Source organism: Dendrobates tinctorius, unplaced genomic scaffold (assembly GCF_039654945.1).
Source record: "Dendrobates tinctorius isolate UK_male_01 unplaced genomic scaffold, ASM3965494v1 ptg000250l, whole genome shotgun sequence".
NCBI classification, from domain to species: domain Eukaryota; kingdom Metazoa; phylum Chordata; class Amphibia; order Anura; family Dendrobatidae; genus Dendrobates; species Dendrobates tinctorius.
In genome coordinates, this window is record NW_027361917.1 from 28,138,060 (window position 1) to 28,154,395 (window position 16,336).

At 45.4% G+C, this 16,336-nt stretch overlaps 1 protein-coding gene across 1 annotated transcript in view; it reads right to left on the bottom strand.

The window, feature by feature from the left end:
• Positions 1–16,336, bottom strand: part of CRIM1 (cysteine rich transmembrane BMP regulator 1) — a 1,013,901-nt gene that overhangs the window by 73,730 nt on the left and 923,835 nt on the right. The window contains exon 13 of the mRNA XM_073557600.1: positions 5,998–6,219. Within this exon, the coding sequence (XP_073413701.1) occupies positions 5,998–6,219 (222 nt within the window). The remainder of the gene's footprint in view (positions 1–5,997; positions 6,220–16,336) is intronic.

Sequence of the window (16,336 nt, forward strand, 5' to 3'; positions counted from 1 at the left end):
GAGTATACAGTTAATGGAAGGGGATCACTTCAATTGCTGCTGCGATTCCCCCCCCACCCTGTACCTCACGGCAATCCGGAAGGACTAAGGGGATGAGTGCCAAAGAGTGTGAACTGAAGATGCTGTTCACGATCAAGGTAAGGACCGAACGGAGAGACTCCATCCGTGGATGGTATACCTTGGCCAAGTTCCAGTGTGGATCCTACAGATCCGTCTTTTCTGGGAAGCACGAACAGATTTGAGTAGAGGTAATCGATAGTTACATTTTGTAGCATCGAATAACGGCTCCATCCTGATGCCGTGCATCAATGGCTCGGAAAAGAAACCCTTGTTCCAACGCCTAAGTTTTTTGGAGGGCGTAAAGGAAAAACATCCTGTAGAGGGACGATAGAAAAAAAGCAATCTTTGTATCTAGAAGACACCAGGATTTGGGCCCGTTCGATACGAACGGCATGAATCAGGAATAGGTGATCATCCGTAATGCTGTGTGTCGACGGTTTATGCCAGAAATCACTGGGTGGAAAACGTCAGGGACCTATTACTGTCGGGTCCAGACCATTTGGGGTGGACCCTTACATTGCTGGCTGGATCCATGGGAAGACTGGGATCCTTTGGCGATGGGAGTGCCGGATTTATGCAAAAGGACCAAATTCAGATTTGTTTCCGATGCCAATGAGGAAGATGCCTTAAGCCTTGCTGGGGAAGAAACTTGTTCTTCCCTCCCATGGCCTCAGAGATAAGCGGAAATGACTACTGCCCATGCAAATCCACTCTGGTAAGAAAGAGATGTCGGAGTTTTTTCTGTGGGTGCCGAGCTCTTTCCATTCCCTGAGCCATAATGCCCTATTGAGTGCAATGGCATCTGCCACAGATAGTGTGGTGCAGCCGGCCGCATGTAAAAAGGCGTCCAGCTTAAAATGGGAAGACAGCTGGTGTTGAGGCCCACAGAACGGAACGGATCAGACTCTCGTCAGTCTGCCTGTGGGTCCTTTAATTTGACTATCTACCCGGCCTAGATATTCCGGCGATTCAACCCATTGTTTCCGTCAACCAGCTGAAATCAAAGGTGATTCCTCCTTTCCGGTGGCTTCTGACTTGGTTATCACATCGCTCCCTTTGCCGGTCAACTATACCGCGAGCCCCCCCGGTGAGTGGTAACTGCTGTATTATGGGGTATAGCCCACTGGAAGAACGCTACGTGATTCGGGACAGACGAGGTATCCTCGCTGACCTTCAGAAAACTGGATGCCTGCCTCAAAAAAGCAAATCTGCCAGTTTCCGGCGAATCCAGATTCTAGGAAAAACCTTAAGTTGATACACAGAGTCCTGTACTCTGTAAACCTGTGGTGAAGGGGAGCGAGACACAAAAAATTTGGACATTCAAGCACGTAGTTGGTAGGATAGCGCACTGACAGTCCTTTCTCTAGATGCCTGAGCATTGGTAGAATGCTTGTGGCTGCTAATCAACCGCTGCTGTGATCCTGTGAACGCTTCAATGCACAGAGGGATCGCGGATAATCAGTGAGAAGCCCGCACCGGAGTCCAACGCTGGCGTGGTGAGATGGCTTATGGATCCCCACAAATTAACATGTCGGGCATGTGCAGGGCCAGTATAATTCTTACATAAGTACTGCCGAAAACCAGTACTCTAATCTCCTGGAACGCAGGCTGGCCGGCGATTTAAAGAACACATATATATGTATATATATACATATACAAAACCACACACACACTATATATATATATATAAACAAACATATATATATATATATATATATACACGCATCCACACAGTATCTTTCAGGTCTTACCCTGAGACTGTGGCCCTCCCCAGGGAAATAGTACCCTTGTCAGTGCTGTGAATGAGCGCTATCTTTGCCCTCAGACGGGACCAGGGACTTCCAGCAGGTCTCCCATTCGGGTACTGGTTTGGCCTCAAGCTGCTTAGCGGCTGCCACCTGACTAGAATAGTCACCTTCAGCCTAGAATGACCGTTGACTGCTGTATGGCCATTTAAGTATACAAGGATGCCCTGTACCTTGGTCTGCAAGATGGTACGACGGAGCGACCGGCGGCGCACTCTGGTGGAGGGCGAGGATGAGGGCGACAGCCATCTGCTGACGGATCACAACGCCCAGAGATCCCTGGTTCCACAGCCATTACGCCAAAGCAGGTAACGCAGTCCAACAAGTGATATGGCCGCCGAGATTAGGCTTCATTGAAGTAGGCCGAAGCCGGGGCCTAAATTTTTGATGCCTGCCGATGCACCTCTGGAGGGGGGGTCCATGGACCAAGCGCTTCCCCGCGGACGCCGAGGGAGACGCTGATACTCCCGCTCTGCCATGCACAGTGTTTCAGGATCAGGACACTGTGACAAACGCCAGACATGTGGGAGGCACCTACGACGTGATGCACGGCTGGTGGGCGGAGTAACCGGCCCGTGGCCTAGCAAGGGCTGAAGCTGGGGGCTAAATTAGTGGTGCCTGGGCGGAAACAACGACCGGGCCCGCGACACGCTCAGGAGCCCCCCTCCTGTCACGAGCTGTAGAGGAGTGAGAGCAGAGCTGCTGCTTGGCTTGCCGGGCAGTGTTGCAACAGTGATGGTGCAGGAGCCCTCAATCCACCATCCCCTCTGAGGGGGAGGTGGAGCGGGACCATCCAGCTCCCTGCAGCATCACTGTTCCATCAGTGGTGGTGCAGAGGGAGCAGCGCGGGCACCGTGTGGGCCTCTGTGTATCCTAAGGGTTCGCTCCCCTAGGATTTCACAGGGCTATGTCCGGCTGTGGCAGAACTTGTGCTGCATGGATTACATGGCACTCACCGTGGTGCGCATCCCGGCATGGAGCCGCCGCAATGGGACTTCAGCGCGGAGGCGCGCGTTCTCGGACTGTTTCGGTCACTTATCTGGCCGCTTTAGGGGACCATGGGTAATCTTCAGGATGGTATGGGGTAAGAGAACAACTCAATCCACCATCCCTTAGAAGGGAAGTGGAGAGGGACCGTCCGCCTCCTTGCATTATCCGCCTTTAAAAGTGATGAAGCAGTGGGGGCTGCACGGACACCATGTAGAGGCCTCTGAGCATCCTATGGGTTCAATCCCTAAGGATGGGCAGGGCAGGATGTCCGGCATAGGCCTGGCTGCGGAAGAGGATACATGAAGGCGACACTCCATGTGCTCGTTTGTAAGTCAGTGCGGGGAGATCAGAGACCCTTAAGAGACCCGTCGCTCTTGAATCAGCTCAGGCATGGCATCCCACGTCGCAGGAGAGGATACGTGGAGGCGACACTCGCACATGCTCACCTGTTGTTGGTTTGGGGAAATCAGAACCTTGAAAGGATCCGTTGCCCCTTCATCTGGATAAAAAAATGAAAAAGTAAAAACAAAATTCAAAAATTAAAATAATAAATGGTCTGAAGACCGGGACCCGTTGAAGCGCAGCAGCGCGAAACGGTCATAGTCCGTACTTAACACATGTCTCTCGTGCCAATGTTTTTTATTCCTGAATAAAGACTTGCACATTTGAATGGTGAGTGCCATCCGTCATTTCTTCACATGTGGATTATCTATTTATATAATTGCCTTGTAATGTTTTCATTTCCTGTTTTGTCCAGACGTCACCATATCCCAGAATTCCAAGTGGAGAAAATTCACCAACCGCCATATTGGGACACCCAAGTGATGGGTGTCGCAATATGGAAACTGCTGCTGTTACCAACCTATTGTGCGGTACCACCAGCGGAACACCATCGCACCACACACACACTCTCTATACGTTGTACGCACCACACACACACTCACACACTATACGCCGTACGCACCACCCACACACACTCACACACTCACATTCACACTCAGACTCGCACTCATACACAAACACTCACATTCTCATTCTCACACAAACTCACATTCACACACATACTCACATTCACTCTCACACTCACACACTCTCACACTCACATACTCACACAGCCTCTTTAGCGGTACCACAAGCGGAACACCATCGCACTGCGCCTGCACGAATTCCACGCAGGGGCAGTGAATCATTCGGCTGATCCCGGTGGCAGATGCACGACGTGTCTACAGGCAGAGGAAGCTGGTCACATTACAGGGGTTTTCCCACGAACGAAAGTTCATTTTAAAAATTGTCTGTGTCTGACCGTGTACGGAGCATACCGCATCTCCTGGGCAGGGGAGGAAGAAAAAGACAATACTAACATTACAGCAGGGGATCACAGAGGATTCATTTTTTCAGGCAAAATATTTCACTGACTGCTTTTAATCAATATTTTACCTCACAAAATGTATCCTCTGTGATCTCCTGCTGTAATGTCAGTATTGTCTTTTGCTTCCTCCCCTGCCCAGAAGCTGTGGTATGTTCTGTACACGGTCAGACACAGGGGTGAGAGAGACAGAGCACAGGGGGGAGGCAGCTCAAACGGGACAGCACTTGAGGGAGAACACAGCACAGGAAGGAGAGAGACAACAGACAAGGGGGATAGCACATGGGGTAGACAGGTCAAAGAAGAGAGTACAGACGGGAGAAGTCAGCATATGGGGAAAAGAGAGAGTGGATAGGTGGGTGAGCACATGGGGGGGAGAGATTCTCAACGCTGCAAAGCCTGCCCCCATCGTGACATTACCGCCCTCCATCTAGTAACATTATATTGCCATGTAATTGTACTGTGAGTGAACTGCGTAATGTGTTTGTGCTGCATGTATGTAATGTGTGGGTGTTATGTGCAGCATGTATGTAATGAGTGGGTGTTATGTGCTGCACCTGGGATCTACCATAAGCTCATGTCTTCATTATAGCAGAATGCACCCTTGATAAAGGCTACCAAAGCCGAAACGTTGGGATTATTGCTTCTGTTACACCTTTACATTTGGCTGTGAACTCCCAGATTGACATATGATGGAATAAATTATGTTCTAAGCAACACTTCTGCTGCCTTTTGCTGAACTTTAGTGTGTGCTCGGGGTCAGCCTATAACAGTGACTTTAAATTTTTTCCTCTGAAGAACCATCCTATCTACAATTTGAGTGCATTTTGAGACCTTTATTTTTCTCAGCTACTGAAATAGTGCTATGAATTTAGCGTTAGCCTGAAAGTAGCACCCACCCATTAAATACATATTTGACAATTCAAAGAAGCACACAGAAAAAAAGGAAGACCTCCTGAACAAGTTGTTAACTTTCCTAGGTGCTGCCTTAGATGTTTGAGAGATTTCTGTTGATGGTCACAATAGTTTCATAAACCTGGTGTAGACATTTTAATTCATTGTGTGCTGCAATGAGAAATGTCTAGAGGAAAAGGAGTTTTCCCTATATGTCAAGCGTCCTGGACACTCTGCACTGATCCGTCCACAGCCCCTTTCCTTCTGCTCTTGAGTGACAGCTCTGATGGTCTTCTGGATGGACCCTACAGCCATCACTTAAGAACTGAAGAAATTCTCTTGTATTTTCAGCAGAATGATAACGATTTGTTCATTATATAGCAGTACTTCTTCTTAAGTTGATGCTTGTATAGTGGTAGTGTATATTTGGTCCTGACTGAAAAAAACAAGTGTACCTTATTCACCATGTAGCCCACAAGCTGAGGAACACTATTGTAGATGTACAGGGGATAGAAGCACTTTTCTGTGAAATTTGACCCATCATTAGTGTCAGCTTGGTAAATCATTTATTTATTTTGGAAAACAATGAAGAAAGATAAAACCTTAAGATACTAAAGCAATGGTGGGAGTAGACTTGTTCAACATATAGGTCAAACACTTCTCAAAGGCCTACCCTTCAGAATACCTGAAAATGTCAGCTTTATCTACAAGATACTGCAGACAACATGCTTACCTGATATTTCTAGCACTTTACAAAGGAGAAAGTTTATTGGATTCCATTTCCAAAGGCAGCGGAAGTAATAAAAAAAGTGACCGCCACCTGTCCAGTGCATTGTCTATGCATGTAGAAATCCCAGCCCCATGTATCACTGTGGTACTCACCAATGCAGTATGGACAGCACTGACCCTTCCTCAGAACTGGTCTTTCACAGGTTACAGGCGGACAGGACTCAGAATAGCAGCTGATCATCCTATCCATGCAGACACAGCTTGTGCAAACATTGGGTTTCCAAGACTCGGCTGCCAGGAAAATGTCTCCTTCGTCATTTTTGCAGTAGCTGGGCAGACTGTCATTACCCGGTACAGAAGGTTGAAGAGATTCATCTGGAAGATTGAATGTAAACATTTAGTGGCAGGAAGTGTCGACTCAAATCTCTTAATCTGGGCAAACTAAATGGATATCAGGTACAAAATGTATTTTTCCCACCTGGCACGACGTACTGTACAGCCTGTGTCCTGCCTTTCCAACACAAGCTAATTTACAGGGTGGAAAGTACATCTGAACGTTCCATTTTAGAAAGACACACTTGAAAGTGACCTTCCTATTCAACATGCAGAGAAGTCTAAGAACATAGATTAACTTCTGTTTCATTATCAAAGATCAGCTTCTTGCTGGGCTTCCTGTTACCTGGCTCCACTTTGGGAACCTGTGATGTGACCTTATTACAAAAATCTATGCTTTACTCTAAAATGTTCCGGTGTATTAAGAGAATACATACTTTAGACAGGGGGCCTAGAACAAGAGATGGCACGTCACAGAGGTGTCACCGGATTTTCCCTGCCAGGCCCTGCATGAATGATGGGTCTCTATACACTTATAGGGACAGAATTGTCAGTCAGACAGGTAGAAGCTGCTGGGAATCCGCTTTTGCGACTAGCCATCTCTGACACTTAATTCCAGGAGCCCTGTTTAAAGTATATAAGTAATAAAGGAGCCTTTGCCTAATTTAAGCAGCCCATGGTTTGGGCAGAATTAATCACAAATCACATTCCCTTTAACTGCTAATTGCTGTGCCTTTACACTGGACTGGAAGGCCCACACACATCAATTGCAATTCTTAGATATGACACTTAACTTCAGGTTCAGGATAGATTTAGGTTAGTGTCACTCTGGTAAATTAGATGTGAGATTGTGGTATATCTGCAGTACAATAAACATACAAAAGCAGACAAGAGTAATGTTTAACATCAATCCGACGTCAACGGGGGTTCATGTTTGCCAAAGTCTGAGTATTCACACAAGTGTAGAAGCACAAGCAGGTCAGAGCTGTAACACAGACAGTGTTACCAACTTACTTAGCTACCAACAGTGACTTACCAACTCAATCAGCAATGCCAACATTTCCATCTTCTCACCAATCAATAAAAAAAGGGCTTAGCAATAAGCATACAAAATAATTGGCCAAAGAGATCAGTATATACCTAACTGATGCTGGCCGCACGGCATAGTCCCTGAAACCTTGATGAAGCTGGATCATGGCGAAACATGTCAGGGAATGAGGGGAATAGGGGAGGTCAGTTTTTTAACTTTAAATGACTGCCATTTTTTTTGCATATTAGTCCTAGTTACTATCTATACAACACTGTCCTATTCATTTATTTAAGTTTTGTTAGTTAGTAAAGTGTAACTATACATTAAAGTAACTATTCAGAATAATCTCTCATGTGTGTATACTGTAATGTGTAAACGTTAATCCAGGATTAGTGAGGTAAAACGCTTGCTAGAAAGCTCAGCATGATTTTTCTGTGTTTCCCTCTGCTTGTTGTTACTCACTCTGCACATCACTTACTCTTCCTCCTCCCACTCTATAGAGTATCATGTGCTGTGTAATCTGGCAACACACTGTGCTAGCAATCCATCTTGTCTTGGGCAGGACAAATTTAAGCTGATTTTCCCTGAGTCCATGATAAGAAGGGGAGAAGAAGGAGATGAAGTGGATCATAATTTAATAAAGAAGCTGCGTTCCCTGATAAGACATCTTACAAAGTTTCCTACATTCACTTGTACTACTGATTTATGCAAAGTTTGACGAAAGTACAGTTCCTATTTAAAGGTACCCAATTCAACAAAAAAATATTAGACTTTGCCATTTTTATGAAACTGATCCAAAATCACCCGTTCATCAGTGAGAGGTATGTGATTCTTTAGGATTATCAGATACTATAAGGTGAAATGAGAGCCTGGTGTTTTCAATCAATGGATTGTCAACCAGGTGTGAGTAGGAAACTAAGGGATCGGTGTCTGTTTGTCACAATACGTTTGTGAATGCGTATCATGGCAAGAAATAAAGGAGATTTCTAAGGACCACAGAAAAAAATTGTCGATTGTCATCAAGCTCTACCAATACACAGAGAGATTGTGTACAAATGGAAGAAATTGAAGAGCTTTATTACCCTCCCTCAGAGTGATAAAGTAACAAAGAACACTCCAAGAACAAGATCTATAAAATTCCACGGGGTCATAAAGAAACCTAAGGTAACCTCTAAGCAACTAAAGGCCTCTCTAACATTAGTTAAAATTAATATTCATGAGTCCACCTTAGTGAGGACATTGAACAACAATGGTGCGCATGGAAGGATTGCAAGGAGAAAGCCACTGCTCACTAAAAAGAAGATTGCTGCTCATCTGCAGTTTACTAAAGATAACCTGGACATACCAGAATGCAAGTGGAACAATATTTAATTGTCGCATGAGACCAAGCAGAGCTTTTTGGTTTAAATGTGATGAGAAATTTTTGGAGAAAGAAAAACTGCATTGCAACATAAAAACTTCATGCATGAAACACGGTGGTAGCATCACCATTTGTGTTTGTTTGGTTGCCTCTGAGCCAAACAATCTTGCCATCATTGATGGAACAATTAATTCTAAATGTTATCAGCAATTTCTAAATGAAACTGTCACGACAAGTGTACATGAGCTGAATCTAAACAGAACATGATTGATGCAGCAAGACAATGACCCAAAGCATACAAGTCGAGCTAGAAACAGACGGTTAAAGAAGAATAAAGATCAAGGGGTATTCCCATCTCCAAGATCCTATCCCAATATGTAGTAGGTGTAATAATAACAATATTGTTAGCAAATACCTCCAATTAAAAATGTAGTATAGTTTTTCTGATTCGCTATGTCTCTTTCATCATGTGCAGGCATTGCAGGACCTTAGGTATAGATAGTTACGACCACTAACAACTAACTAGCTATCTCACTTTATCAGTGGATGTAACAAAGGATACCCAGGATCCTGCAATGACTGCACATGAGGAAAGAGACATAGTGACTAAAAACTATAAAAAAAACTATACTACATTACTAACAGGAGGTATTTGCTAATATTAATATAATTACACATACTACATATTCGGATAGGATATTGGAGATGGGAATACCCCTTTAAAGTTTTAGAATGACCAAGTCAAAATCCTAACCCTTATTTTATAGAAATGCTGTGGTAGGACCTGAAGTGAGCAGCTAATGGAAGAAAATCCAGCAGCGTAACAGAGCTGAAAGAACAGGCTAAAATCCATCCAAGACAATATCCAGGATTAATCAACAATTAAAATAAATATTTAGAAGAGTTATTGTTGCAAAAGAGAAGAGGTTCACACCAAATCCTGAATGCAAAGGTTCACATACTTTTCCCAATCTCAGACAGACATGCGACATTGGATAATTTTCCTCAATAAAATAAATTAAAATGACACAGTCTAATATTTTTGACTCATTTGCTTGATGTGGTCCTCTTTGTCAGCTTTAAGAACTTTAGTAAAAATATGATGTTGATTTAGGTCAAATTTATACAGAAATATAGAAAATTATGAGGGATTCGCAAACCTTCAAGCTCTACTTTACTCAACCGGGTGCATCAAAATTCCATTTAAATTAAGATTTACCACTAGAGTTGAGCGACTTTTGGTTTTTTAGGGTCGCGTTTCGTTTCGTGAAACCCGACTTTTCCAAAAGTCGGGTCGAGCAAGATCGTCCGATTATAGGGAAAAGTCGGGGACAGGTGCTGTAGCTTGCTTAACAGCTCGCCAGCCGTTCTCACGCCCAGTATGGATTGCACGTGATTGCACAAAGGTTAGAAAGGGTACCGTATCCCTGGATAACATGTATGGATAGCGTACACATTCAAAATATATGTCTATACAGCATGAGGCAGGCTCAGACGGTGTTAGGCCCAGTATGGATTGCACGTCATTGCACAAAGTTTAGAAAGGGTACCGTATCCCCGGATAACATGTATGGATAGCGTACACATTCAAAATATATGTCTATACAGCATGAGGCAGGCTCAGACGGTGTTAGGCCCAGTATGGATTGCACGTCATTGCACAAAGGTTAGAAAGGGTACCGTATCCCCGGATAACATGTATGGATAGCGTACACATTCAAAATATATGACTATACAGCATGAGGTAGGCTCAGACGGTGTTAGGCCCAGTATGGATTGCACGTCATTGCACAAAGGTTAGAAGGGGTACCGTATTCCCGGAAAACATGTATGGATAGCGTACACATTCAAAATATATGTCTATACAGCATGAGGCAGGCTCAGACGGTGTTAGGCCCAGTATGGATTGCACGTCATTGCACAAAGGTTAGAAAGGGTACCGTATCCCCGGATAACATGTATGGATAGCGTACACATTCAAAATATATGTCTATACAGCATGAGGCAGGCTCAGACGGTGTTAGGCCCAGTATGGATTGCACGTCATTGCACAAAGGTTAGAAAGGGTACCGTATCCCCGGATAACATGTATGGATAGCGTACACATTCAAAATATATGTCTATACAGCATGAGGCAGGCTCAGACGGTGTTAGGCCCAGTATGGATTGCACGTCATTGCACAAAGGTTAGAAAGGGTACCGTATCCCCGGATAACATGTATGGATAGCGTACACATTCAAAATATATGTCTATACAGCATGAGGCAGGCTCAGACGGTGTTAGGCCCAGTATGGATTGCACGTCATTGCACAAAGGTTAGAAGGGGTACCGTATCCCCGGATAACATGTATGGATAGCGTACACATTCAAAATATATGTCTATACAGCATGAGGCAGGCTCAGACGGTGTTAGGCCCAGTATGGATTGCACGTCATTGCACAAAGGTTAGAAAGGGTACCGTATCCCCGGATAACATGTATGGATAGCGTACACATTCAAAATATATGTCTATACAGCATGAGGCAGGCTCAGACGGTGTTAGGCCCAGTATGGATTGCACGTCATTGCACAAAGGTTAGAAAGGGTACCGTATCCCCGGATAACATGTATGGATAGCGTACACATTCAAAATATATGTCTATACAGCATGAGGCAGGCTCAGACGGTGTTAGGCCCAGTATGGATTGCACGTCATTGCACAAAGGTTAGAAAGGGTACCGTATCCCCGGATAACATGTATGGATAGCGTACACATTCAAAATATATGTCTATACAGCATGAGGCAGGCTCAGACGGTGTTAGGCCCAGTATGGATTGCACGTCATTGCACAAAGGTTAGAAGGGGTACCGTATCCCCGGATAACATGTATGGATAGCGTACACATTCAAAATATATGTCTATACAGCATGAGGCAGGCTCAGACGGTGTTAGGCCCAGTATGGATTGCACGTCATTGCACAAAGGTTAGAAAGGGTACCGTATCCCCGGATAACATGTATGGATAGCGTACACATTCAAAATATATGTCTATACAGCATGAGGCAGGCTCAGACAGTGTTAGGCCCAGTATGGATTGCACGTCATTGCACAAAGGTTAGAAAGGGTACCGTATCCCCGGTTAACATGTATGGATAGCGTACACATTCAAAATATATGTCTATACAGCATGAGGCAGGCTCAGACGGTGTTAGGCCCAGTATGGATTGAACGTCATTGCACAAAGGTTAGAAGGGGTACCGTATCCCCGGATAACATGTATGGATAGCGTACACATTCAAAATATATGTCTATACAGCATGAGGCAGGCTCAGACGGTGTTAGGCCCAGTATGGATTGCACGTCATTGCACAAAGGTTAGAAAGGGTACCGTATCCCCGGATAACATGTATGGATAGCGTACACATTCAAAATATATGTCTATACAGCATGAGGCAGGCTCAGACGGTGTTAGGCCCAGTATGGATTGCACGTCATTGCACAAAGGTTAGAAGGGGTACCGTATCCCCGGATAACATGTATGGATAGCGTACACATTCAAAATATATGTCTATACAGCATGAGGCAGGCTCAGACGGTGTTAGGCCCAGTATGGATTGCACGTCATTGCACAAAGGTTAGAAGGGGTACCGTATCCCCGGATAACATGTATGGATAGCGTACACATTCAAAATATATGTCTATACAGCATGAGGCAGGCTCAGACGGTGTTAGGCCCAGTATGGATTGCACGTCATTGCACAAAGGTTAGAGAGGGTACCGTATCCCCGGATAACATGTATGGATAGCGTACACATTCAAAATATATGTCTATACAGCATGAGGCAGGCTCAGACGGTGTTAGGCCCAGTATGGATTGCACGTCATTGCACAAAGGTTAGAAGGGGTACCGTATCCCCGGATAACATGTATGGATAGCGTACACATTCAAAATATATGTCTATACAGCATGAGGCAGGCTCAGACGGTGTTATGCCCAGTATGGATTGCACGTCATTGCACAAAGGTTAGAAAGGGTACCGTATCCCCGGATAACATGTATGGATAGCGTACACATTCAAAATATATGTCTATACAGCATGAGGCAGGCTCAGACGGTGTTAGGCCCAGTATGGATTGCACGTCATTGCACAAAGGTTAGAAAGGGTACCGTATCCCCGGATAACATGTATGGATAGCATACACATTCAAAATATATGTCTATACAGCATGAGGCAGGCTCAGACGGTGTTAGGCCCAGTATGGATTGCACGTCATTGCACAAAGGTTAGAAGGGGTACCGTATCCCCGGATAACATGTATGGATAGCGTACAAATTCAAAATATATGTCTATACAGCATGAGGCAGGCTCAGACGGTGTTAGGCCCAGTATGGATTGCACGTCATTGCACAAAGGTTAGAAAGGGTACCGTATCCCCGGATAACATGTATGGATAGCGTACACATTCAAAATATATGTCTATACAGCATGAGGCAGGCTCAGACGGTGTTAGGCCCAGTATGGATTGCACGTCATTGCACAAAGGTTAGAAAGGGTACCGTATCCCCGGATAACATGTATGGATAGCGTACACATTCAAAATATATGTCTATACAGCATGAGGCAGGCTCAGACGGTGTTAGGCCCAGTATGGATTGCACGTCATTGCACAAAGGTTAGAAAGGGTACCGTATCCCCGGATAACATGTATGGATAGCGTACACATTCAAAATATATGTCTATACAGCATGAGGCAGGCTCAGACGGTGTTAGGCCCAGTATGGATTGCACGTCATTGCACAAAGGTTAGAAAGGGTACCGTATCCCCGGATAACATGTATGGATAGCGTACACATTCAAAATATATGTCTATACAGCATGAGGCAGGCTCAGACGGTGTTAGGCCCAGTATGGATTGAACGTCATTGCACAAAGGTTAGAAGGGGTACCGTATCCCCGAATAACATGTATGGATAGCGTACACATTCAAAATATATGTCTATACAGCATGAGGCAGGCTCAGACGGTGTTAGGCCCAGTATGGATTGCACGTCATTGCACAAAGGTTAGAAAGGGTACCGTATCCCCGGATAACATGTATGGATAGCGTACACATTCAAAATATATGTCTATACAGCATGAGGCAGGCTCAGACGGTGTTAGGCCCAGTATGGATTGCACGTCATTGCACAAAGGTTAGAGAGGGTACCGTATCCCCGGATAACATGTATGGATAGCGTACACATTCAAAATATATGTCTATACAGCATGAGGCAGGCTCAGACGGTGTTAGGCCCAGTATGGATTGCACGTCATTGCACAAAGGTTAGAAGGGGTACCGTATCCCCGGATAACATGTATGGATAGCGTACACATTCAAAATATATGTCTATACAGCATGAGGCAGGCTCAGACGGTGTTATGCCCAGTATGGATTGCACGTCATTGCACAAAGGTTAGAAAGGGTACCGTATCCCCGGATAACATGTATGGATAGCGTACACATTCAAAATATATGTCTATACAGCATGAGGCAGGCTCAGACGGTGTTAGGCCCAGTATGGATTGCACGTCATTGCACAAAGGTTAGAAAGGGTACCGTATCCCCGGATAACATGTATGGATAGCGTACACATTCAAAATATATGTCTATACAGCATGAGGCAGGCTCAGACGGTGTTAGGCCCAGTATGGATTGCACGTCATTGCACAAAGGTTAGAAAGGGTACCGTATCCCCGGATAACATGTATGGATAGCGTACACATTCAAAATATATGTCTATACAGCATGAGGCAGGCTCAGACGGTGTTAGGCCCAGTATGGATTGCACGTCACTGCACAAAGGTTAGAAGGGGTACCGTATCCCCGGATAACATGTATGGATAGCGTACACATTCAAAATATATGTCTATACAGCATGAGGCAGGCTCAGACGGTGTTAGGCCCAGTATGGATTGCACGTCATTGCACAAAGGTTAGAAAGGGTACCGTATCCCCGGATAACATGTATGGATAGCGTACACATTCAAAATATATGTCTATACAGCATGAGGCAGGCTCAGACGGTGTTAGGCCCAGTATGGATTGCACGTCATTGCACAAAGGTTAGAAAGGGTACCGTATCCCCGGATAACATGTATGGATAGCGTACACATTCAAAATATATGTCTATACAGCATGAGGCAGGCTCAGACGGTGTTAGGCCCAGTATGGATTGAACGTCATTGCACAAAGGTTAGAAGGGGTACCGTATCCCCGGATAACATGTATGGATAGCGTACACATTCAAAATATATGTCTATACAGCATGAGGCAGGCTCAGACGGTGTTAGGCCCAGTATGGATTGCACGTCATTGCACAAAGGTTAGAAAGGGTACCGTATCCCCGGATAACATGTATGGATAGCGTACACATTCAAAATATATGTCTATACAGCATGAGGCAGGCTCAGACGGTGTTAGGCCCAGTATGGATTGCACGTCATTGCACAAAGGTTAGAAGGGGTACCGTATCCCCGGATAACATGTATGGATAGCGTACACATTCAAAATATATGTCTATACAGCATGAGGCAGGCTCAGACGGTGTTAGGCCCAGTATGGATTGCACGTCATTGCACAAAGGTTAGAAGGGGTACCGTATCCCCGGATAACATGTATGGATAGCGTACACATTCAAAATATATGTCTATACAGCATGAGGCAGGCTCAGACGGTGTTAGGCCCAGTATGGATTGCACGTCATTGCACAAAGGTTAGAAAGGGTACCGTATCCCTGGATAACATGTATGGATAGCGTACACATTCAAAATATATGTCTCAGGAGGCAGGCTCAGACGGTGTCAGGCACAGTATGGATTTGACGGCCCAGATTACACAGCGGAGGAGCAGGGAGAGGTAAAGATTGCAAATGCTGGGGCCCTGGCCAAGCAAGGGGGGCCCACTCGTGGGCGTTGGTACTGGCACTGGGCCCCTCATAGTACAGCGGTGTGTCTGACGGCGGGTGTGCACCACCACCGTCAGAGACACTTGATTGCACTATGAGGGACCCTGTGCCAGTGCCCGCGCCCAAGAGTCGGCCTACCCACCTGTCCAGGGCAACGGCACTCGCACGGTGTCGTGCGGTAGGTGGTGACCCCGGCCATGGGGGGGGAGGCAGCACAGTTAGGGAGTTTTAGAAAGTGGCATATGTTGATGTTGGACATTCAGCTGATGCAAAAGGCGAAATAGGTGAAGTACCAGGAAGAGGTGGACCAAAGCAAGCCATTTTTCTGTCACCCTATGTGTCATCAGGGGAAGGTGGGACAAAATCCTTGGAAACCCATGCGTGGTTCATTTTAATGAAGGTTAAATCATCCACATTTTGGGTTGACAGACGGGTCCTTTTTTCTGTCAGGATTGATCCAGCTGCACTGAAGACTCTTTCCGATAGCACACTTGCAGCTGGGCAAGCGAGCTCCTGTAAGGCATATTGGGCCAATTCAGGCCAGGTGTCCAGTTTAGCGGCCCAATAGTCAAAGGGGAATGACCTGTGTGGGAGAACATCGATATGGGAGGAAAAGTAGTTTGTAACCATAGTTGACAACTGCTGTCTCCTGTCACTTTCCATCGATGCAGCATTACCAGTTGTGTGAGCGGTATTTGAAAAATCAGTCCACAACATTGTCATGAAACCCCTGTCTCCAACGCCACTTCTGCTGTGTGCACCACGAACACCTCTGCCAAGCTGCCCCCGGCCCGTACGGCTCGTGTGAGAACCATCACCGCTGCTGTGTGCTGGGAATGCC